Consider the following 26090-nt stretch of genomic DNA (forward strand, 5'->3'; position numbering starts at 1 on the left):
TCAAAATGATGTAAAAAACGGACACTATGCCATCCTATGAACTGTAATAAGCCACTACCACTCACACTGCATCTCCCGACCTTCCTCTCTGTGTGGCCTGTGCTACGGAGAGACTCACACAGGCTACACGCTGCATGGAAAACATCGCACCCGTTCCTTTTTCCACCTGTATATTTAGTGGACTTTGATCCACTATCATTTATAGAGTTGTGGATCACGATCCTTAAGGTCTTGGTTTCTCGGAAAAATGTAATTGGTTTCTCCTTTTCATTTCGAGGATTTGACCGCTCAACGCCACGGGAGCAAATGAGGCCCCCCAGGGGCCTGGACAGGCACGGTCACGGGATGGCCCGCTCCCCAGCGAGCCCAGGGCAGCCTCAGACACCCAGCTCCACACGGCCTCCCAACGGCTCCTGCCAGCCCACCGACGTGCCGTGGCAGGAGCACACCAGCCCCTTCCCCACTCTACCTGGAGACACGGGGGGGTCCCGGGCGCTCCGGAGCGCTGCAGCGCGACATGGGCCACAACTAAGGCAGGCATGTGAATCCCCTTAAACTCCTCACTTGATGCCTCATACGCTGTCACTCTTTGCAAAGCCAGTCGTGAAGCTTTTTTGTCCAAAGCAATTCATTATAAACTCCATATTCTTTAAAAACTTCGATGCTGTGACAGTGCAAACAGCATTCATTTTATTGCTCAACTTCGGCATGGGCACATACATAGTTAATTTTTAAAAACCATTTATACAGATGTTATTGATAAAGCTCATGTAACAACGGAGTGAAAATACAAAGAATATCAAAGCTAAAACACTCTGTAATAAATACAAGTACAATGAAAACGATAAAACTTTGTTTTTAAAGTCAGTTTGAGAGAAGGAAGAATATTACATTAAGTGGACTAATTACATCTAGAAACAAAACAACTCAGCGCTTGGTACAATCGTCACCCTCACGTAAGAGCGCTCGATACCACAAATGGCACCTGTCGGCCGTGTGCTGCAGCTGAACAAAACAGGCAGAAAAGAGCTGCTCTATCAAACCGTAACGACGACCGGAACAATCTCTAACTCCCAACAGTGCAACCAGTTCAATGCACTGGAAGGTCAAAGCAGACTTAGTGTTGTAAAAGAAAGCAAATTACCTTGGATTTAAAACGAAAGGAAATCTGTGCTCTGAACTGTAGGGGGGTAAAAAAAAAAAAAAAAAAAAAAAAAAAAAAAAAAAAGACGATAAAAATAAAACCCAATCAGGGCAACAAACTATGTGCAAAACAAAATGTACACTATACACAGCACTATTTAAAAAATTCAAGAAGACCCTTTGCAACAAAACTCACCTCTGTACTGCACATGAGCGCTCAAAAGTTCATACTTAAGCATTCATGATGGAAAGGCAGGGTTAAGGAAAGGTGACCTCTCATACCGGAAATAGCACGGCCAGAGGAAGAGATTGGGAAAAAGCCCAGCTAAGAGGGATATGTGGAAATAAATATTCACATTAAACATGAGGTGCAAGTCCAAAATTCAATGACACATTGGGGGGTTTGGTTTGCTTAGCACCTATTTGGAAGAAATCAGGTAACCTCATTTTGAAAATGAAATCTAAGTCGTGTCTTTATAAATTATGTTGGTGATACCATAGACCGTTAGGGTAGATTTCTTTTAAAGCTCTATTAAGTCATTATTATAAAGTTAAAAAGGCACTCAGAAGCGATGGTATGAGCCTGCTTTATTGTCCATTATGACAGTAGCATTTATCACTGCATCCGTCAGTCAAGATTTCTCTAAAGCGTTCGTCGCGTACTTACTTTTTAGAAGATTAGAAGAGTGGGCACAATCATGCTGCACTAGTGCTTTAATAGGAGACAGACAGACCTGAACCAGTAAGGTACTATTGTGAGAGCTGAACACTGACCATCCAATAGCTCAGAAACCTTTTCTGTACATTTCAAGATGTTCTCAGGTACTACGAACAACGCAGCGGGGAAACACCAAGTGTCTGGGAAGGAAAAGGTCCGCGTAAGCACGTTACCCCCGCACAGTTATGACTATGACTAACTAACCTGCACGCAGCAGTCCGATCTGGCTGAATGAAATGGATTCAAATACTTAGAAACCACACAAGTAGTTCTCAGCTTTGTTTGTTTTAAACGGCAAAATTTCCGCTTCCTTTATCCCCTCCCCAGCCTCCCACCCCATGAAGGCTTACTTGGAATCCCAATACACAGAACAGACAAAGTGGGGGCTGCTCTAGGGAAAGGGGGTAGGGGTGGGGAGCTGGCGGCTCCTGCCCAAAGACCAACGAGGCCTTCCTTGCCCTCTCTGTCTCTCCTGTCTTAAGCCAGTACTTCTGATGCACCTCGCGGGAACCCCTTGGCTCCTGGACACAGACTGAAAACCAATCCATCAAACGAAAGAACGCAAAGGACCTATCACTTGATCATTAAGCTGCAAAATTTAAACAGAGCTCTTGTTAAAATTAGCCCTTGATTCACATCAATGTAAGAAATGTATATATATAATGCAGATTTCTGATAGCTGAATTTAAAAATTCATCCATGACTTCAGATTTTTTCAATCCCTCACTCCAGAACTTTGGCTGCCTTCTGGGTCACGCACCTTGAAAGCCGAATCTGGAGATTTCAAAATCAGATGCTGATCAACACCCAGGGAACTGGGATTCCCTCACCTCCCAAGTGAACTCTCCGGTTCTAAAGTAATTTATACCAGAGATCCAGAATCACTATTGCTTCAGTAATCCTACCCCCTGCCCCATCCCATGCCCACTTTATTAGGTAAAAACAGGATTTTCTAAGCTTGCTAAATAAAATTTTTCCTTTTTCGTAATTTTAGCTGATTAAAACATCATGAGCAGCTAAACAAAGATTCTGGATGGTTTACTTGATAGAAACTCAGACCGTAATTCAAATATAATATAAATTAGGTGCACTTGTTATAGGAGACTTTGGTTTACAGAAACAGCATCTGTATTAAAGATAAGCTGACCCAGCAAAAGAATGAAAATCCCATCCCATCTACATGATCTGAGGAGCAATAAAAATGCAGTATTTCCATTTAAGATGAAAAGTAAATCCAAAATACCTGATCATATTGATTCAAGATAAAAAATTAGGGTTTTTTTAAAGTCTCTTAAAAACAAGGAGCCCTGAATGCATCTTACTGTATCAAATAAGCTAGTTAAGTTTAGACTAAATGGTTGCATTAGGAATCTGACAACCAAAATTATGTAGCTGTATTCCAGGAAATTCGTGCTTGAAAAAAATACAAAAGACTCGCTTAGGCTAGGTTGAAACATATAATGCTTTTAAAATATAATGCTTTGCTATAGAAAAATGTAATTAAACGTGTAAATGGCTTTTTTTTTTTAAGATAATGATTCCTTTAGCCAATTGTTTACAAAGTAGAATCGTTCAAAATAATTTTATTTCTTTTTACAAAGAGCAAGTACAGGAACTGTTCAAAATCATGTGTTCGATCCAAATGAAATGTGATGTGTACCGACTGCTGGAGTTGTCTTGATGTTTGAGAGACTTGAAATCTGTGGAGCGATCTGAATAGATTACCTTTTTATAAAAATAGTAGTAGTCTTTAAGTGTAGAATACTGCCTAACTCTGGAAATGTAGGAAAAGTCAGCATTCTTTAGGTTCAAGATATTAATTTTAAATAGCAGCTGAGTGTGGCCTCATGGCAAAGCATAAAGACCTCTTTTTTCCTTGAAAAGGAATTTCAAAATTGTCCTTTCCCCTCACAGTGTCCTAAACATTTTTTTTTTTTTTAGGGGGGGTGGGGCATTTTCCTGTATTTCAGCATTCCGGGCAACTTTGCTGAAAGGAGGCTGTCGGTCAGGGTATAAATAGAGTCCGGGGTAAATCCGTGAAGTTCATCATTCCACAGCAAACCCACATGTCTCTTCGATGGCCGTTAGCAGCTTTTCGTATAACTTTTCATAGCTTTCATAGGGCGGAATGTCTATTCGATTGAAGCTGGAAATAAGCACATTAGATATAACGCAGTTTATTCAAAGTCAGCAAACTGGCCTCCTAAGTGTGTACTAATACGGTCATATCACTTTTTGTGACACGCAGAAAATTACAAAAAAAGGCTGTATTTCTCTAAAGTAGAAACTGCCACTTTTGGGTTTTCCTACCAATTTCTGAATAATCTTAAATCACTTAAAAACTGCTTATCATTCCTTTTAGAGGTCCTTTTAGTAATAAGAACAGAAAATGAAACATCGGTTTAAAACTAACACGCACATATGAGGAAGGATGGGAAAGCTTCAAAAATAGCTTACCACGTGTGGGCCTTTGGCAGGTTGTTGGTGCAGGCATCGATCTGGTGTATGGTGAAGAGTCGTGGGCCAGCAGCACCTGCAAAGCAAGTAAATGTGGGTCACGTCACCGCACCTGCCTGCATTGGTCTCCAAAATCTGGGAAGAAAACTGGTACATAAACCACAGGGCCTATGGATGGGGATACTGGTGACTCCACATAAGCTGCCAAGGGCAGCAGGCAAAGAACCTGGGTTTTGAAAGCTGGAAATGACCTTGGAAAACACTGGATTCCTTAATATGCTAGCATTTCATTTGACAAACAGTCCAGGATGGAAATCCTTCACCAACTTCTATCTTCTAAAAAAAATCAATGTGCCAAAAGCGTGAGAAGAAAAGTAAATGGACAAATCCAAGATCAAATACACACACACACACACACACACACACACACACACACACAAACTCAAAAAGATGACAACCTAAATACAAATTCAGGTTTCATGCCTCAAACTTGGCTGAGAACAAAAGATTAGCAGCCTATGGAATAAATCTCAGTTAACGTAAGACACCCCATCAACGGGTATGCAGAAATACAGCTTCACTTTACGCATCTGGGTAGTCGGCTAATGAGAGCTCTCCAAATGGGGAATGTGAGCACAACTCCAAGTGCGCTTTCCCCATGGACTTCTGACAGGTGTACTGAGGCCAACACTGCTGAATTATGCATCAGTCTTGCTGTGTGCGTCCTCAGTCACCGCCAGCAGCTTCGGAGGTAAAGGAAGCAGCCGCCCCTGCGTGAAGCTCCACTGTCATTAGCAACATTACCAACTCTCCCCCAAACGAAACCGCTATTCCATGGAAAACAATTCTTACAGGTGGAATAGGTTTGTAAATGAATGGTCTGATGCCATGCAATAATGGAAGTGCTCTGGCCAAACAGCTTCCACAACTCATGCTGCCTCTTTCTATTAAAAGAAGAAAAAAGTAGAGGGAAGAGGCATCCCAAGTGGGTGTAGGTTTTGCAGGGTTGAGGTGTGAAGGTGGAAGGGGACGGGCTTTCCCTACAGGAATGTGCGATATGAGTTAAGGGCAGGGTGACCACCCGAAAAGAAAAGGCAAGCATCGTCACATATGGTCTCTAGCGTGCGGCACTCACTACAACCACAGAGAACCCCGGCAGCAGAGCCTCTTGGGAGGGAACAAAGGAAAGGAAGGAGAAGGTATCAAGATACGAGAGCTACAGCTACAAGGCAGAATGAAGAGATCTGTTTATAAGCCCATGGCTTGTAAACTATGGGACCCAAATATCGACGCCCTCCCCCAATCCTCGGACACCATATCGCGTGTTTCTTCTGGCTTTTCTACCTTGTAAAGCCTTGAAGCCCTGCAGAGGCACTCTAGATGATCCTGTCACAAACTGAAGTAACCGTGCTCTTCGCTCTTCATCAAAGAACTCCACAGCTTTCCAGAACCACTTGACGACATTGCTGTCTGGCGTGCAGTGTTTTAACCGGGTGTTTACCTTCCAGTCATTAACATCTATCTTTCCAAGTCCACAAATAATGAGCTGTTAAAATATTGCACAAATAATGAGCCAAAGGAAATCCAAGTCAAGCCAAAAATTCCTCAAAACAGAACTTTCGATCTGTAGTGCTGGCTCCCATATGGCGGTTCTTTATCATCAAGGGTACACATCATAATCGTCTGGAAAGCTTTTCAACATACACACACCATCAGGTCCTACGTTCAGAGGTTCAGATTCTGGGAGCCTGGGGCGACAGGAGGGATCTGGACTTAAAAAGCTCCCTGGGTCCCTACATACTGCAGGTCCGTCCCCAGGGTCTGAGAACCAACCACGCTCACAAACATGACAAGATCAAAGTTCCGAATTTCCACAGAACTCTAAATTCTGTTTAATGGACAGAAACCAGACTCAAAGAGTAAATACGGTCTGCCTGTGCCTTCCTTAATACCTGCATCATACTACTATGGGTTTTAACACTTATTCGCTTGGGGATTTGGACAATTCGGTTCACCTCCCTCGGCCAGCGGTTTCCTCTGCTCCGCTACATCCTGTGAAAGAACCGTACTGCTCGCTCAGGAACTCAAGAAATGGGTGTTGAATAAGCAGTCCTGATCATCTTCAAGTTGTATCAAAGTACGAAATACATGACTGCACTGACAGAGAGCTCTGCCTGACATCCTGATGTAGGGTCAGCACAGATGAGCCGTATCAAAATCGCTCTGATACTATCAATACTCACATATCCTTAGAACCCAAGACTAACTCACCTCAATAATGTGTTTAGAAAAGTGAAAGATGATAGGGTACAATGTAAAGCATAATGTAAGCTGCACATCCTATATTTTATAATTAGTTCTAATCCCATATCACATACATGCATATATACATATATATACACATACATACACACACTTTAATAAAAAATTTTTAATTTCATTAGCAGTAGAAAGTATGTAATAAACCTTAGGCCTACTGAATAAAACGTCCACCAAAGCTTTCATAGGGTTCTAGAAAGATTACTGAATCATAGCCACACTTAACAGGGAGGTGGTGATCCAAATAGGATTACAGAAGTTATTTATATCACAAAAAATATTTCCTAAATTCTTTTCTTCAGAGGAATGGTAATTATAAGGCCAAACTCCTCATCTGTTGTATGAACAGATAAAAATGGACTGTATTTCAACTTTGCTGCCATTCCTGCTATGTTTTCTTCCTCTTCCTGACCACTTCCTACTGGCCATTTCCCTAAGGAATAGCTCAATCATGAAAGGAATGGGGATGATACTGAATCAAGCCAATCTTTTGAGATTTGCTAACAGGTCTGTTAAAAGATTTATAGTTTAGGGGCGCCTGGGTGGCGCAGTCGGTTAAGCGTCCGACTTCAGCCAGGTCACGATCTCGCGGTCCGTGAGTTTGAGCCCCGCGTCAGGCTCTGGGCTGATGGCTCAGAGCCTGGAGCCTGTTTCCGATTCTGTGTCTCCCTCTCTCTCTGCCCCTCCCCCGTTCATGCTCTGTCTCTCTCTGTCCCAAAAATAAATAAACGTTGAAAAGATTTATAGTTTAGAAAGCACACTGAAGTTAATGAGTAAAATCAGGTTTTACATTTATTTGTAGATTTCAAATATTTATGCTATCCCTAGCCACTAATTAAAATATGCCCCTGGAAGAATAAAACCTCATTGTTTTCTCAAAGTAGTTCAGTGGAAATTCAGATGTATTTGGTTAAAGGTCTTAATTATAAAACCAGACTACAGGTGCTTTAAGGGCCAGCTTTAAAGAAAACAAAAACAAAAACAAATCAGTTAACTGTTTATTACTGCTATTGTTAGTAATGCATATTTCCAAAGAGAGGAAAGATGTTTAGACGCAGTTTATCCTCAGTGTTTTAACTACTGCCTCTATGGTCTCGATTATCAAATGCTTTCTTGCAAAAGTTAGTGTAAACCAATTGAGACTTGGCTTCTAATTCAAATAAACTGCAATATGGTAGAGACGAAGTAATGAAGTTTTATTTAATTAAATCAACAGCCACTTAATTAGGGAAGAGAAAACAACATTAGAAGAACGTACACCTAAGACATGAAATCGGTTGAAAATGAGAAAGGATAATATGGCCAAATAAGTTAAGAATGTTCACAGTGTAAGAGAGATGGCTTATTTGTAGCAATTCCAAAGCAGGAAAGACTTTTCCCGTGAATACCAATTCTCATAGCAGCGCACCGTGAAGCTTCAAAAGCACCAGCAATACGACTTTCCTCTAAAACTAAGTTAACAGAAAATCCCCAACCTTTCCTTGTTACACTAAATGATGTCATGACATTAATACACTGACCTCTAACTCCTTCTCATCGAATGTCTTCAGCAGATGCTGTGGAATTACTTCATTAAATCCTTTCTGCAGAGCCAGGAACTGTGCCTCAATGCCTCGTAAAAATCTCCAGTTCACGTAGAGCCTGTAAACATTGGGCGGGGGTTTCACATGATCCATATATTCAGATTGAGTAACTATTACGAATCTCTACTTCAGCAATCTTGCACATCACAAGCACCTGGCATTAAGAATTTAGTCCAGAGTCTAAAGGAATTTCAGATTCCCAAGCGTGCTGGAGGCCGCGCTGTGAGGCAGTTCACTGTAAGTTAAAAGTTGGAAACCTTCTGCTAACAAAGCAACTCTGCAGATCACAGAGAGGGCAGGTCAATGGCAAGGCGGCTGGAGATTCGATGGGTCTGGAGTTAAAATCTTGACAAAACTTCTCTCTGAATTCTGCCACCAACCAGAAAAAAAAAAAACAGCCCGTGCAACCAAAACTGATTATTTTTCTAGTTTCACTTGAAAATGTCATCTGCGTGTGCTGGGTGTTTTGCTTCTATTTTGGGGGTGTTGGCTCGGGGACAGGAGGTAAAGAGACTCCTCCTATCAATACAAAATGACAACAGTAAAAGCCAACAGTGTGCACTTTCTGATTACACACTCCTTGTTCCCTGGAGGCTTTATAAAAACTGGAAGATGTAACTAAATTAAATAAGTACATAAATAAAATAAAAAGTACAATAAATAAAATTTTAAAAGTACACCAAACTATACCTAATGTATAGCTTCACTTATATTTTTTCCTTGGACTTATAACTGAATTGCCTTTTTAAAAAAAAATCTGTCTACCCAGGAAAACTTCTCCATCTCAAAAATCTCAGAACTATTCCCCTGCCAAATATGTCAACATTTCCTCCTGGCTTGGAGAAATGATTCTCTACTTTCAGTAATAAGTTACTTCACATGAGACCCTTTGGCGGATCTCCTTTTTGTCTGTTTAAGAGGACGGCAAAATGACACCTCCATAAAAAGTCTTTCTCTGTAACTTTTTTTTTCTCCCAAAACTGTATCTGGTAAGAGAGAGGACAGCGTGCTGAAAACATGACAGAGTCTTGGCAAATGGGGTCTAGGACCCTAAAGTGACACATTACTGAAATTCAGGAAATTCCCATCCATTCTTTTCTTTTCCAATTTAGAAACGTAATACATGCTTATTTTCTATGTAAGGAAAAAATCAAACATTAAATGTGAACAAAGAGTCAACACTGAAAGCCCGTTCTATTACCCTCTCCCCCCTACTTCCAGGCCTGGCACCTGCACCCCCTTGCCCCAGGCAAACATTTGACCTGGTATGCAGTCTTCCTGGACATCTTCCGAATAATTATAAAACAACAACACAGAGTTTTTCCCCCCACAGCTTTTTTTTTTTTTTTTTCCCTGGAGTCTTGGAAGCTTGACTACCCTACGTTCTCCTACAAATGGACCTTGAGAGCTTGTTTGGAGGTTCTAGCAGGGGAGCACAGCTACTCGTATACCCTTGACCGAAGAACGGTCCTCCTCTATCGGGGAAGGTCGTCCTCTTCGACCGAGCGCGCAGCTTCGGGAGGGACGCACATGGAGCGGTGAGGGAGGAAGGGGACACCCGCCTAGCCAGCCAGATCAGCCGAATCAACCCTGGCGATCAATGGGGTGACAGATGTCGCAGCCAGATCGCCCTCACATCCTCCCCCCATAGAATTCTTATAAAACTTGCTTAAAAAAAAAAAAAAAAGTGTTCTGTTGTTGTTGTTTCAGTAATCTCTATACCCATTGTGGGGCTTGAATTCATGACCCCAAGATCAAGAATCACATTCTCTTCCCAATGAGCCAGCCAGGCGCCCCTAAAACTTGCTTTTTAAATCTGACATCTTCTACAGTCTATTTATTTGTATTTATTTTGAGAGAAAGATTAGAGAGCAAGAGGGGGAGGGGCAAAGAGCAAGGGAGACAGAAACCCAAGCAGGCTCCGCGCTGTCAGCGTAGAGCCCGATGCCCTGCCTGAACTCCTGAACCATGAGACCATGACCTGAGCCGAAATCAAGAGCTGGACGCCAGTCAGTTAAGTCTCCTTCTAAATATCAGTCTCTTTCTTCTACATATCCATATAGTATTCCGTTGAATGTATGTATTTAATCATTCTCACCTAAAAACATTCCACCAGTTTTCAGTTGTTTTCACAAGTAATATTTAATTGAACATCCTTAAATTTATTTCTTTAACGTGTTTCCATAGACTAGATTCCTAAAAACAGGGCTGCTGGTTGAAAGGCGGATGCATTTTCATTTTGACAAGCAAGGTTATTCACCACCATACTAACGAGGATGCATTTTCACTTTGGTAGCTGTTATCAAATTGCTTTCCAAAAAAAAGCTATTCCAACAGACTGTTGGGCCTCATATGTCAACCAGGAAAATTTAAGCCAATGAGACTTAGAGACATTTCTTGTGTACATGTGGTAAAACAGAGTTCAAACTCCCATATTTGATTACCACGGTTTTATGTTTAGAAGAACTTTAGTTACCACAGGCCAAATGATCTAACGCAACTTCTAAATTCCTAAATCATCTGGTGATTATGTAAAATTTGAAGAGTATTTTCTCATACTTATCCCTTAAACTCACAATGTGCTTACTTCTAAACAGGACAAGGGCTGGTGTCACAGCCCAGAAGTATTGTCAGCCGGCTGCGGCAGCTACGTGACAACTAGCTGCATGCACCATCTCTCTTGGTGTTCCTGCCTCTACACCGCCCCTCTTCCACGTGAGCCTGCACTGGCCTGTGACTTGCTTTAACAGAAAGAACACAGCAGAGGTGATCTGGCCAGTTCCAGGCTTAGGCCTTAAAGAGATCTGACAACTTCTGCTCTTGTGCTCTGGGAAACCAGCCACCCCGTAAGAAGTCTGGTTATCTCGCTGGGAAGAGACAAGCCATGGGGAGCATTAAGAAGCCACCTGGGTGGGGCGCCTGGGTGGCGCAGTCGGTTAAGCGTCCGACTTCAGCCAGGTCACGATCTCGCGGTCCGTGAGTTCGAGCCCCGCGTCGGGCTCTGGGCTGATGGCTCAGAGCCTGGAGCCTGTTTCCGATTCTGTGTCTCCCTCTCTCTCTGCCCCTCTCCCGTTCATGCTCTGTCTCTCTCTGTCCCAAAGATAAATAAACTTTAAAAAAAAAAAAAAAAAAAAAAAAGAAGCCACCTGGGTGGCTGAGTTGGTTGAGCACCTGACTCTTGATTTCGACTCAGGTCATGTGATCGGGCCTTGCATAGAGCGCCACACCGAGCATGGAGCCTGCCTGGCACTCTCTCTCTTTGCCCCACCCCTGCTCACGCTCTCGCTGTTAAAAAAATAAACATTTTTTTAAAAAGATGGGGGGGGGGTGGTTCTCAGGCACCACTTGGAGATAACCAGGGAGGCCCAGCCTACAGTGAGAAGTAGACCCCAGAGGGTGACCCAGTGGCCATTCCAGCCAGTCCCCAGCCATTTGAGCCATCCTAGCTGAGGCATCAGATATGTGAAAAAAGAGGCCATCTTGATGTGAGCCCCAGCTGACACCACAGGGAGGAGCAAAATGCTGTCGCTGTTGTTCTCTATCCTTATTACTGACCCACTGAATTGTGAGAAAAAATAAATGGTGGTTGTTTTGAAGATACTAAATTCTGCAGAGGCCTATTTTGTAGCAGTAAGTAACGCTACCTAAATACTTCAGTGTTTCTCCGTACAGCCGTTCAAGAGCATTAAAACAATTCTTAGGCTTGAAAATATAAAAGTGTTTACCTGACATATTCTTTTTTATTTTCTTCAGTAACAGGGATACTCTTGCCATTTGGTTTAAGTTCATGCTGAATAATTTCACCATATGCATTATGTTCGACACAGAAGGTATGGTCCAAAACACCTGTAATATCATTCTCACTAGAAAGGAAAAAGAGAAGAAGATATTTAACTGGAAAATCTAAAATACAGATCCTTCCAATCTCTTAATTGGGGAGACAGATAAAATGAGACTGTTTTAGAACATAACAAGTACAAGATCAGATTCCTTTTGCTAGTACTTATGCTACCATACCTCCCAGTTCTTGCGCACAGAAGTCAAAGAGCTTTAACCTTCATCAACACAGGAAATGTTTTACTTCCTGAGTAAGGACAAAGAGCCCTGCCCAAAGCTGGACTTTACAAACAGGGAAAACTTAGGTTATGTTTAGCTTTTAGGTAAGAAGCCTTATTTGAATCCGGGTATTCCCGAGCAACCAAATGCCTGAGTATCCCAAGAGAAAGCTATTCATGTATTTGGTAAAAGTAAGTATGGCCCATGTATATTCATAAATAAATATTCTGACAAAACAGAACTCATTCTTACAGATCCCTTTTTTAAAGTATGGCTTCAACAATCACTACTTCAGCAGGAATTTACTCTTCTCACACGTGCGGGACTGGAACAGAACTTGTATCATGTCAAGAAAATCATTACATGTGGTAATTTTTAAAACAGAATATACTACCTTTTTTTTTTTTTTTTTCCTTTTTAAAGTAGTAACATTAACTTTTAGGGATTTGAAACACACAGGAAAGCAACAGAAAGAGGGAAAGTCTTACGTGGTCCTAAGACTCAGATAATCTCTCTCAATATTTTCTGTGCATCATTTAAAAAAAAATTTTTTTTAAGTACATCCATTTTGATGGGGCGCCTGGGTGGCTCAGTCGGTTAAGCGCCTGACTTCGGCTCAGGTCATGATCTCACAGCTTGTGGGTTCGAGCCCCACGTCTGGCTCTGTGCTGACAGCTCAGAGGCTGGAGCCTGTTTCGGATTCTGTATCTCCCTCGCTCTCTGCCCCTCCCCCACTTGCACTCGATCTCTCTCAAAAATAAACGTTAAAAATTTTTTTAAAAAACAGTACATCCATGGGGCGCCTGGGTGGCGCAGTCGGTTAAGCGTCCGACTTCAGCCAGGTCACGATCTCGCGGTCCGTGAGTTCGAGCCCCGCGTCAGGCTCTGGGCGGATGGCTCAGAGCCTGGAGCCTGTTTCCGATTCTGTGTCTCCCTCTCTCTCTGCCCCTCCCCCGTTCATGCTCTGTCTCTCTCTGTCCCAAAAATAAATAAACGTTGAAAAAAAAAAAAAACAAAAAAACAGTACATCCATTTTGAAACAGTTATCTGTAAGGCTCACATTCTATCTATAAGGAGCAGACACAAGACTCAATACATACAGAATCCACACCAAACTGTTGTGAAGATCTGGATCAACTAACTCCATGTCATCCAAAGTAATGGACTTCCCGAGCAACTGTTTATAAAAAGGCAATGTGAAGCCACCATCAATGTAATGTCCATGAAACACGGCCATTCCCATTATTCGTCCAACAAAGTGGAAATAGGATAAATGTTCCTGAAATTGAGAGAAGTTTACATATAAATATTCAAGTTAGACACTACACAGGGAATTTTTAATAAAAATTATATACACAGCATTCATCTTTTTTATAAGTAACAGTTTATACATTCTACAACTTATTTATATGGAGTAGGCTATCATATCAAAGGTTAATAATCATCAGGGAGAGTTTCTATAGCACACGTTCAAGATCCTCTCCATTGCTAAAATATTACACCAGGGACGATGCTTCTCCCAGAGAGTACAGTCACTTTGTAAAAATTATCTTTAGAAATGAAGTCCAAACTACACTCCCACTGTCGCTTCATGAAACCACTCAACAGATGCATCGTCTTCCTCTCCTATCTTACCTGCTGAGCCCTTTACAATCCTGGCTCTGTCCTAACACATGGTAAACACCTCACAAATACAAGCTCTAATTACACTGGCGTAATGGGCTCCCCAGGCACAACCTTCACCTAAAATCTTCCCAACTTTATAAGGGGTTCCCTGCAATGAATCTAGCATGTTTGGATGTATTTGTCTATCATGATAAACTGTTAGTTGGATATTTGCATTTTCAACTCTTTTTACTTCTCCAGCTAGTAAGTAATCTTTAAGCTCTTTAAAAAAAATTTTTTTTTGAGAGCAAGTGAGCAAGTGAGCGCAAGCAGGAGAGGGGCAGAGGGAGAGGAAGGTAGAGAATCTTAAGCAGCCTCCACGCCCACCATGGAGCCTGACACGGGGCTCAATCTCACGACTGTGAGATCATGACCTGAGCTGAAATCAGGAGTCACCCAGGTGCCCCTTAAGCTCCTCTTTAAACCTCCCTTTTAGCTTAAAAATAGCTTTTGTTTCTCTTTAAAAGAAAACATTTAGAAAATACTGACAAGCAAAAACAAAAAATCACCCATAATCTCATACCCAGAAATAACTTCCATCAGTATGATACTACAGAGCTTTTCAACGTTCATACACCCACATATCTACCAAAATTGTATCATACTGTTCTGTAACCTTCTTTTCACTTAGTATATCATGAATACCATCTTTATAGGTCATTAACTATTGTCCCATAGTGTCATTTTAGTGGCTATACAATATGCCATTCTATGGAACGATAACAAATTAGTAAGAGCTACGAACTATTGTTGAGTGCTCAACAGTATGTAACAGGGTTAACAACGTACAGCGCTATGCTCAATACCTAATGTGCACGGTCCCGTTTAATTGTCACAACCCTTCTCTGAACTTCAAGCTAAGATTATTATTATTAGCAATGATAAAATGGAGCCTTAATCACAAAGCTAGTATAGGACCAGGATACGATCTCACATCTTTCTAATTCCAGAACCGTTCCTCTTAAACCATTACCATAATTCTGCATCATGTGATCATCTACCCAACCCCTCTCTTATGGACAATGACGCTGCTTCCAGTTAGCACTACTATAAACAACGATGCAGCAAACATCCCAAAGCACAAATTACTGCACACACCCGTGATCATTTACTTGAGAAAATCTTCTACAACAGAACTTGCTAAGTCCAAGCTTGCGACTAGGACAAGGACAGTGACCCTTCATCATAAACCACACTGACATTTCAACATCAAAAGCACTGCAGGTCACAGGTTAATTCACATCGTCATAACCACCAATCTTACCGGATTGACTGCAGAATCAGGATTGATCTGCAATGTATAGATATCATCTCTTGAATACTGGAAGAGGCCATAGTAAGGATTCAACATTTCATGTGACAACAGATATAACCACTCCCTAGAAAGCAAGATGGAACACAGGAAACTTTTTGTTAATGAATGTTTTTATTAAGATATGCTATTAATTCATCATTTTAGCAAGGAAATTTTTAAATAAAAGCACATAAAACACTAACTAGTTATATAAAATGACACTGGAAAAATCTATCATGCCCCAAAAAGCATGAAGACTCTTGTTTTGTTAAACTGAAATCACTTCTCACTCAATTTTGGGCAATTTTATGACATTTCAGTATCAGAGAGGGCAAGTATTATTCAGAAGTGCCAATTACTCATTAGACGCTGCAGCCTAGTGGTCTGTTAACTTTTAATTACTAAATACATTTCTAATCCAGGATAAATACAAAACGAAGAGAAGAATATGGTTTTGTTTCAAAACATCCATGTGATCTATACTATCCTGGTCCATTCCTATTATGGCAGATTTATACTGGTTTATACTGATATATAACAAAGCATTAATTTACTCTCTTTTGGACAAGGGTGTGTTTTGTTGTTGGTATTGTTTAGTAAGGAAATGATCCCATTTCATCTTTTTTGTGTGAACTTTAAAATATACCACAATAAAAGTATAAGTGGTCAGAGACTGGAAGGCATTTGGTACAGGTAGGAACACAAGGCAAGCCTGCATCTGGGGGGCTGGGGAGGGTGGAGGGGGGTGGGCTCCACACTACTCATTTGTTTCAAGTGTACACTGGTGTTTTAAAAGGCATGTAATAGACAAACACTATCACCTTAAACTTATTAAATTCTTTATTTTTTCAAAGTATGAAAGATAACTTGTTATTCATCTTGGAGAAACAAAATCACTAGTCTAGGACTTGAAAAGATGTAGTTCTAGTCTCAATTCCTGTCATTCTTCCACTAGGAAAGGTATTTAAATATGTTCCGATATCATGGATTAAACAGACTGAGTAATATGTTTTTAGGAAATGTAGTGAAACACGATTTGCAAGTAAAGAAAAATGTCTCAAAGTTCTGTAAGTGATGGAGTCTAAATCAAATCACCACCATTTATGTCATACTCAAAAAATTCTAAAGATAAAAAAAAAAAAAAGCGGTCTCCATATAAGCAAGCTTACCCCCACACCTAACACTTACCTGAAATGTCTTCTATGTTTTTTTATGGATTAACCCAAATTTTTGTTTTACCAAGTATTTAGAACACACATATAAGCAGATTCCAGCTACTCTGGGGTTCTACTATGCAATAAAGATCAGAATGAAGCAGTTCACTGTCACATCCCATGCAGTCTGCCCAAACCCTGACAGTAGTGAGGTTAAGAAATGAACAACAAAAAACCAACTATTTATTTGACTTTACACAGAATTACAGCATTTAGAGTCTATCAACAGATAATTAACAAGCTGTCTCGACAAGCATTCAAATCTAGTGATGAGTAACTCCTAAGAATTCCACAGAAACTAGCAAGTCCTAAGTATGATGTACACATGATCAACTCTACAAATCTAAACTAAACAAACTATCCCATTTATAGGTAAAAAGGCCACAGAACAAAAATACAGGTAAAAACAAGTAATGCTAAGTAACAATTATGGGACTTGGTGGAAACGCAAATTTAATTTAGGCTACATTTAGATTGGGGGAAGCAAATTATCATGATGGTCCCTGGGATGTTTCAGTACAGAAGTTATGATGTTTCTGCCACATTTACATAAAGTGAATTTTCACACCTGTAAAAAAAATATATGTATGAATATATCATAAATATTAGCTTCTATATGGAAACATTAAAAAAAATTTTTTTAATGTTTATTTATTTTTGAGAGAGAGAGAGACAAGAGTGCGAGCAGTGGAGGGACAGAGAGAGAGAGAGACACAGAATCTGAAGCAGGCTCCAGGCTCAGAGCTGTCAGCACAGAGCCTGACGGGGGCTCAAAGCCATGAACCGTGAGATTGTGACCTGAGCCGAAGTCAGATGCTCAACTGATTGAGTCACCCAGGCACCCCTGTATGGAAACATTTTAAAGACCACTTATGATATACACGTATGTTCACACATTTTTACATGAACTTACATGCACACGCAAACATTACTTTAACAAGGTCAAAAAGCATGGCAATGGAAGCCAAGGAAAACAGCATTCAGTTCAGAATATATGTCATTAAAATCTCAACACGGCTCCTAACAATGGAAAGCAGAGGGAATAACATGTACTGAAGGAGAGAGAGAAAATACAGAGCCCGCAGGTCCTAACATGGCCCATGTACGGTTGCAGCCAGTTTTCAGAGAAAGTCTCACTGGGCTATACGAGCCATTAGGGAGTTCTCAATTACCCTTGTGGCGGCTCTACTATTCCAACCTCAGCATGAATACATCTATTAGGATATCGTCTGTATTGCAAACATTTGGGAATGTTACACCAGAAAATAAATTATCAGTGAGAAGGTTCACCAGAGGAAGTATCTTAAACTTATAAATGTAACTATATGTCATTTGCTCAGGAGCAAGTCTTTACCTGGCAACCCCTCCATAGTCAAGGCCTTCTTCTCCACGAAATTTTATCATTAATCGCTTCCACAGATCTTTTGGTCTCATTTTCATGACCTGCCGATATGATTCCTGAAAAAATGTTAATAAACTATTGTTACTAGGTGCTTTCAACTTGTTAAACTCTCCCTCGCATTCTACCTACAAAATGTACATTTATTAAAATAAGATGAAATGTGTTCAATAATCCAATAGATAAGCTCTAAGTGTTTGAAATCTCATGGAACTCCCAAAAACAAGATGGATATAGCTTAATACTACTGAAATTAATTCATTTGACAAATATATTAAAAGCCTAAGGGCAAAACTCCATACTTAAGTTCTATGAACCACAGCAATCACTACACTTACATTATTTTTTTTTGCGTTTCATTCTGACAGTTTATTTTTTTTTTTTCAATATATGAAATTTATTGTCAAATTGGTTTCCATACAACACCCAGAGCTCATCCCAAAAGATGCCCTCTTCAATAGCCATCACCCACCCTCTCCTCCCTCCCACCCCCCATCAACCCTCAGTTTGTTCTCAGTTTTTAAGAGTCTCTTATGCTTTGGCTCTCTCCCAATCTAATCTCTTTTTTTTCTTCCTTCCCCTCCCCCATGGGTTTCTGTTAAGTTTCTCAGGATCCACATAAGAGTGAAAACATATGGTATCTGTCTTTCTCTGTATGACTTATTTCACTTAGCATAACACTCTCCAGTTCCATCCACCTTGCTACAAAAGGCCATATTTCATTCTTTCTCATTGCCACGTAGTATTCCATTGTGTATATAAACCACAATTTCTTTATCCATTCATCAGTTGATGGACATTTAGGCTCTTTCCATAATTTGGCTATTGTTGAGAATGCTGCTATTAACATTGGGGTACAAGTGCCCCTAGGCATCAGTACTCCTGTATCCCTTGGGTAAATTCCTAGCAATGCTACTGCTGGGTCACAGGGCAGGTCTATTTTTAATTTTTTGAGGAACCTCCACACTGTTTTCCAGAGCGGCTGCACCAATTTGCATTCCCACCAACAGTGCAAGAGGGTTCCCGTTTCTCCACATCCTCGCCAGCATCTATAGTCTCCTGATTTGTTCATTTTTGCCACTCTGACTGGCATGAGGTGATATCTGAGTGTGGTTTACTACACTCACATTAAAAACAGAATTTGATTGGGGCGCCTGGGTGGCTCAGTTGGTTGCGTGTCCAACTTCAGCTCAGATCATGATCTCATGTCTCGTCAATCTGAGCCCCACATCAGGCTCTGTGCTGACAACCTGGAGCCTGCTTCGGATTCTGTGTCTCCCTCTCTCTGTCCCTCCCCCACTCATGCTGTCTCTCTCTCTCTCTCTCTCTCTCTCTCAAAAATAAACATTAAAAAAAATTTTTCATAAAAGTACCAAATTTTTAAAAATTGGTTGACCTAATTTTAGGTCATAGGTACCAACAGAAAGTAAAGATGAGAAAAAGAAAGCTCAAAAGAACAAGACGAGTCATTAATGTGACCTTCATTAAGCCAGCATCTTCATATTATTTTAAAATACAAATGACTGACTTGCAAATAAGGTCAGAACTGTTCCAACAGAAAAAAGTTCAGGGGCACCTGGGTGGCTCAGTCAGTTAAGTGTCCAACTTCAGCTCAGGTCACTGACCTCACTGTTTGTGAGTTCAAACATCGTCGGGCTCTGTGCTAACAGCTCAGAGCCTGGAACCTGCTTCAGATTCTGTGTCTCCTTCTCTCTCTGCCCCTCCCCCACACATGCTCAGTCTCTCTCAAATAAAATAAAAATGTCAAAAAGAAAAATTAAAAAAAAAAAAAGGAAAAAGAAAAAAGTTCATCCTTTAGGAAGAGGGTTATCAAATCCCCAAACATCTTTTGCTCCCAAATCCTGAGTGGGAAACCCCTGCCTTGGACCTCTAGGGCTATCAAGTCCAAAGATAAAAGAATATACTAGAAAGAAAGATTTTCAATAAATTAAGGAAGTAGTCCAAAACCAATTAAAATGATTTTTTTGACTTAAGAGTCCCTCATCTTTTGGAAGAATTAGAAGGTAAGGGATGGATACCATTTGCGGTCTTTTAAAGTCCATCAACAGGGCAAGGGCACCTGGCTGGCTCAGTTGGTATGAGCATGCGACTCTTGATCTCGGGGTTGTGAGTTTGCCCCATACTGGGTGTAGAGCTTACTTTAAAAATACATATACTAAAATTTATTAACAAGTATTTGCAACGCAGAGACTAAGCTGAACCAACTGGAATATTTCACCCTCTTCATCCCATTTAAATGTTTATCTTATATACTAAATCTCTGATATTATTGTCTTTATTCCCTACAATGAAAACAGAAATTAGTAAAAACTCTCCCATTCTTGAGAGATAGGAGTTCCAGAAAGCATTCTTAGAAAACAGAGTGAAACACTGTAATTTTTCTCTGTTTTACAATAAGACTTGTCCATTTACCTCAAAAATCTCTTCCCTGGAAACCTCAATGCGGCAATGACCAGCCTGAGGCTGTTGTTGGGAAAGTTCTTGCCGCAAAATTTTTAACTTCTGAACCAGGTCTCGCTTGTACCGTGGGACTGTCAGACACTCTGCATCATCGGGACATAACGATACCACCTGCTGTTGCTGTTGGTCTTTCAACTGGTTCTGCCGACTAAAAGGAAACAGAAATGTGACTATTTGAAATGAAAGAGATTGCGGTTATACATTTAAAAGAACATCATCCTATAAAGCAAGTCTGCCTGTACGATTTTCAGTCCTCACGCTATTCTTTGCTTGACATTTGTGAGGACAATACACGAGCTCCGAAGTTTATGTCTCAGAATCCACACACACTTATGGCATTGGATAATGGAGTTTTACCCATCCAGCTTTGTACAGCTGCTAAGAACAAATTTCTCAAATGCCATCTCCATTTTTTTCTGCATACTTTACCATCAGCCATTTTAAAATTCAGGCGTATGCCAAACGCTGTGCCTGTTATCTCGAGTCTGTCTCTCTGAGAGAGACAAACAGTTGGAGCTGGCAGTTTGGCAGGAGTCCCCTTTCCTATACGTGCTAAGTCTAGACCACAAGAATGTGGAAAGTCACGTGTAAGTTACTGGCACAGAGAAATGAGCACATTACAAGCAAGTCTAAACGCTTTACAAAGTGACTACTCTTTCTTTTTATTGTGGTAAAATATACAACACATAAAATTTACTGTATTAACCTCTTTTTAATATAGTCAGTGGCATTAAGTACATTCACACTGTTGTACTAAAGTGACTTCTAAGTGTGCACATACATGGTTTACTACAAATACAAGAAAATAATCTCCCAAGTACAGCAGAAATAGAATACTTTCAAAAACGGCACACATTACCTAGAGATATTTTTATTCTCCCGGCAAAAGTATTCTAAGTTACACCTAAGAACTTTTTTTTAAAGAACCTTATGATATAATGAACTACTTAATTCCAATAAGCTGTCAGGAAATAAAAAGTCTGATAATTCACTATGGATATCCATGCAGGCACTGAATCATCTTGGAGTTTAACTTTACACACAACAGATAGGAGCATCATCTCCTAACTTAAAGGTAAAGGGCAATGGTAGTCATAATAAAACAAACAAAATTAACTTTAAGGTTTCTAATAAATCACCCGAAACGGTTTTTGTTTTTGTTTTTTTTTTTTTTTTACAAACAGTGGTTCTTATGTACCAGGCCAAATTGTATTCCTAAAACATGTATCTACCCAAAGAAAATGCAGCTTTGATGAAAATCACAAATCACTATTTACTACTCTCATAAACATGAAAGGTGTTTTTTACACACACAAACAAAAGCAAAACAGAGTATTAAAGATGCTCCCTAAATAACTGTATTAATCCTATGCCAAAAACAAAACAAAACAAAACAAAACAAAAAAACCCACAAACTTGGGTATACCTCATACCACATACAAAAATTAAATTCAAAATCAATCAGACCTCCATGTAAAACTGAAATCCATAAAACTTTTGAAACACAGAAGAAAATTTTCATGACCTATGTTAGGCTAAGATTTCTTAGATATGACAACAGAAGTACAATCCATAAAAGAACAAATGGATAAACTGAACTTCATCAAAATTTCAAAAGAAGGGTGCCAACTCAGTTAAGTCGGATGACTTTGGCTCAGGTCATGACCTCATGGGTTCGAGCCCCGCAATGGGCTCTCTGCTGTCAGCACAGAGACCGCTTCGGATCCTCTATCCCCTCTCTCTGCCCCTCCCCAAATCACATTCTTGCTCTCCCTCTCTCAAAAATAACTATTAAAAAAATTTTTTTTTTAATTTCAAAAGATACTGTTCAGATAATGAAAAGACAAGTCATGGACTAGAAGAAAATCTTTCCAAAGCACTTATCTGGTATTTTGGCACTCTAAAATATCTAAAGAACACAAAACACTGAAAAAATTAATGAACTACTCAATTTTTTTAAAGAGGAGGCAAACTATTTCACCAAATAAGATACAAAGACGGCAAATAAGCACGAGAAGATGCACATTAGTTACTAGAGAAATGCAAATTACAACCACGAGGGGGCGCCACCACACATCTACAAGTGGTAAGGTGAACCACACCAAATGTTAGCAAGGACACAGAGCAACTACAAGCCTCACCCGCTGCAGGAGGGAATGGCAAATGGTACAATAGCTCTGAAAAACAACCTGCCATTTCTTTTAAGTTAAACGTAAACCGTATGATGTAGCCGTTCTACTCCTAGTCGCTCATTTATCTTAGAGAAGAGCATATGTCCATACAAAGACTTACACATAAATGTCCATAATAGTTTTGCCATAACCAAAAAGAGGGAATAATCCAAATATCAATAGGAAAGAGGTAAATAAATTGTGGTATATCCATACAATGGAATACCATCTAGCAATGAAAATAAATTATACGCACATCAGAGATGAATCTCAAATAATTATGCTGGGTAAAAGAAACAAAACAGACTACATACTGCAGGAATCCATTTATCTAACACTCTAGAAAATGCATACTAATATATAGTGACAGAAAGTAGACCAGAGATTAGGTGATGATGGGGTGTGTTGTGGACTGAACTGTGTCCAAAAAGATGTGTTGAAGTCCAACCCTTGATGCCTGTGAATGTGACCTTATCTAGATATAGAGTTTCGGCAGATGTACTAAGAGGAGGTCATACTGCATCAGGGTGGCCCTATATGCAATCAAGTGGTATCCTTATAAAAAGAGGGAAATTTGGATCCAGACACACAAAAAGGTGTGGAATAAGAAATGTACTTTGGCATTCCTGGTTCCTGACATGCAACTCCTAAAATCCTTTCAGTTTCCGGTGTGGCAGAGATGACAGGAGTGTCCTTTGTTCTAATATTTGGTCTTTGCCTCCAGTTTGACACACAGCTCCTAAATCCTTTACAATTTCCTGGGTAATTTTGGTTTGTTGTTTTGTTTTGTTTTTAATGTTTATTCATTTTTGAGAGAGCGAGCGAGCACAAGCAGGGGAGGGGCAGAGAGAAAGAGAGAGAGACACAGAATCTGAAGCAGGCTCCAGGCTCGAACCCACAAACTGCGAGATCATGACCTGAGCTGAAGTTGGATGCTTAACTGAGCCACCCAGGCGCCCCAAGGGCATTTTTTGTTTTAATGAGGTGACTTTTATAGTGGGGCCCTAGATATCTTCAGAATGGGTGCTGGTCACTAGAAAAATCAAAGCTTGATTAGAAGCCTGGAATTTTCAGCGTCATCCTCCCAACCTCTGAGAGGAGAGAGCTGGAGACTGAGTTAGTAACTGATCACACATAGGTGATGACATGTCCATAAAACCCCCTAAATGACAGTGTGCAGAGAGCTCCCAGGTTGGTGAATGCACTGAGGCACTGGGAGGACGAAGCACCCAGAGAAGGCCTGGAAGCTCTTGGCTCCCCCAGCACCACACCTTGCCCTATGCACCCCTTCCATTCGGTGGTTCTGAGTTGTATCCTTTATAATAAACTGGTAATGGTACATAAAGTATCTCCAGGAGTTCTGCCAACCATTCTAGCAAATTACTGAACCCCAGAACGAAGTCATGAGAACTCCCCGATTTACAGCGGGTCAATAAGAACCAGAGAAGTCCTTGGACTTGGGATTGGCGTCTGAAGCGGTAACGGTCTTGTGAGACTGAGCCCTTAACCTGTAGGGTCTGGCGCCAACCACAGGTAGTGTCAGAACTGAATTCACTCATCGTATACCCAGCTGGTGTCCAGAGATCTGGAGAACTGATAGGTTTGAGGGAAAAACCCGTTTGGAGTCAGAGGTTTTGTGTGTGGAAACAGATCACAAGAGGCCACGTGAAGACGAAGACAAAGATGGAGATGATGTGTCTACAAGCCGAGGAACAGCAAGTTTTTCCAGCAACCACCAGAAGCTAGGAGAGAGTCACTGAACAGATTCTTCTTCAGAGCCTCCACAGGGGACCAGCCCTGAGGACAACTTGATCCTACACTTCTGGCCTCCAGACTGTGGGAGAACCCATTTCTGTTGTTTTAAACCACCCAGTGTGCAATATTTTGTTATGGCAGCCGTACAGGAGGAGGACTTAAGAAGCATGAGGGAATTTTGGGGGGTGATAGATATGTTCACAATCTACATTGTGGTGATGGTTTCGTAGGCGTATAATATGTCAAAACTTAAATGGAACACTTTAAATACGCAGTTTATTGTATGTCGATTACATTTCAATAAGGGTGATTAAAAAAAATACCTGGGATAGGGGCGCCTGGGTGGCTCAGCAGGTTAAGCAGCTGACTCTTGACTTCAGTTCAGGTCGTGATCTGAGGGTTTGTGGGTTCAAGCCCCATGTCAGGCTCCATACTGACAGTGCAGAGCCTGCTTGGGATTCTCTCTCTCTCCCTCTCTCTACACCTTCCCTGCTCGTGGCATGCTCTCTTTCTCTTAAAATAAATAAATAAGCTTTAAAAATTTTTTTAACAAAAAAACCATAAAAAACCCCTGGGATGGATCCAGCTATCCTGGAGCTACGTCTGATGTACTCAGGGGAAAGATAAAAAACATCACCCCTAGAAAGCATCCTGTCTCTTCAAGTGTGCTATAAGCACCTTTGATACACACCCTTTCCTTAATGCTTCAGAACAGGTTCCTACTTAAGTGCAGTTGGGCTACTTAGGTACAGTGGGCTTAAAATGTTTCTGTATCAGAGTAGAACTTGTCATAGTCTCAAAATTTTGTCCAACAAAAGTAACTTACAACTGGAGAGAGCAATATTCTATCACATTACAAAAAGCATTTTCAGTCTTCTCTTGTTCAGGCTTGCATTTTAACATATATTGTTTCAAAAACTTACTTTAAAACTAAATGCAAGTTAGCAGAGAGCCGAGGATCTGTAAATTGTGTTGTTCTGTTGTTATGGTCAACGAAATAAACTCTGCCTGTTGCAGTATTACGGATCTCCCATCCAGGAGGCAATGGACCAAGCTCTTCACAATTGATGTTGCTAAGATCCCTGCAAAAACAAATATAAAATAAAAAATACCTCATTGCTGGGCCTACTGAGCCAAGCAAGTGTAAATGACACAGAACAATTCCATGAACTCTGAGAAAACGTATTGTTCCAGAAACCTGAGATGTCCAGCTAGAATCTTTAATTCCCAATGGTTTAACAAACTTGCATATTCAAAACCCAATTCATAAATGGCTCAGGAACTTATCACATAGCCTCCATTTTTAGTAAGTTCATTCCTGGGCCTTAATGTAATACAGATTTCAAATTAATATAAAAGCAATCACAACATTTGCCAACATAAACTGTACTTCAATACTTGTCTGACAAAATATTGTTTTACAAATGTCAGTGACATAAGGAATGAAATGTTCTCTAAACTCTCCCTTCAATTATTTTTCTTTATTGCACCATCAAATTTGTATAAATAAATGTTTATTCCATATTAATTTCTAACAAAGCAAAACTGGAAATGTTATTTAATTTACAGATCCTGAAAATAATCACAGTGTATATTTTAAGGGAAAACTGCTCCACTGGGAATTTTGAAAGCTATAAAGCTAGTGAATGAAGAACCTGTTTAAGACACCCAGGGAAGAATGCTCTAATGCTTACTGATACAGTAAGAAAAAGCAGAAAGGCTTTTAATGAATCAAAGACCATTGTTACTGTACCGCACATTCTTAAAATACTACTGTATGTAAACAAAGATTCACAGGACCTTAAAGAATAAGATAAAAACGTGTCTAATGTAAA

At 40.3% G+C, this 26090-nt stretch overlaps 1 protein-coding gene and 1 long non-coding RNA gene across 4 annotated transcripts in view; one reads left to right on the forward strand and one right to left on the reverse strand.

Moving 5' to 3' along the window:
- LOC123604505 overlaps positions 1–1231 on the forward strand; it is a 6558-nt gene extending 5327 nt beyond the window's left edge. The window contains exon 2 of the long non-coding RNA XR_006715349.1: positions 278–1231. This is a non-coding gene — a long non-coding RNA (uncharacterized LOC123604505). The remainder of the gene's footprint in view (positions 1–277) is intronic.
- The window catches only part of SMURF2 (SMAD specific E3 ubiquitin protein ligase 2), a 120781-nt gene continuing 95358 nt past the window's right edge, over positions 668–26090 (reverse strand). The window contains exons 10-19 of one of the 3 annotated variants that reach the window (XM_045490673.1): positions 25179–25337; positions 20282–20477; positions 17804–17907; positions 15206–15320; positions 13377–13555; positions 11946–12083; positions 8158–8278; positions 5663–5864; positions 4319–4394; positions 668–4007 (exon numbers count right to left, since the gene is read on the reverse strand). In XM_045490673.1, coding sequence (XP_045346629.1) covers positions 3908–4007; positions 4319–4394; positions 5663–5864; positions 8158–8278; positions 11946–12083; positions 13377–13555; positions 15206–15320; positions 17804–17907; positions 20282–20477; positions 25179–25337 — 1390 coding nt within the window. In that variant the 3' untranslated portion in view covers positions 668–3907. The remainder of the gene's footprint in view (positions 4008–4318; positions 4395–5662; positions 5865–8157; positions 8279–11945; positions 12084–13376; positions 13556–15205; positions 15321–17803; positions 17908–20281; positions 20478–25178; positions 25338–26090) is intronic. The other 2 variants (XM_045490674.1, XM_045490677.1) reach the window with 2 other exon arrangements.

Source organism: Leopardus geoffroyi, chromosome E1 (assembly GCF_018350155.1).
Source record: "Leopardus geoffroyi isolate Oge1 chromosome E1, O.geoffroyi_Oge1_pat1.0, whole genome shotgun sequence".
NCBI lineage: Eukaryota > Metazoa > Chordata > Mammalia > Carnivora > Felidae > Leopardus > Leopardus geoffroyi.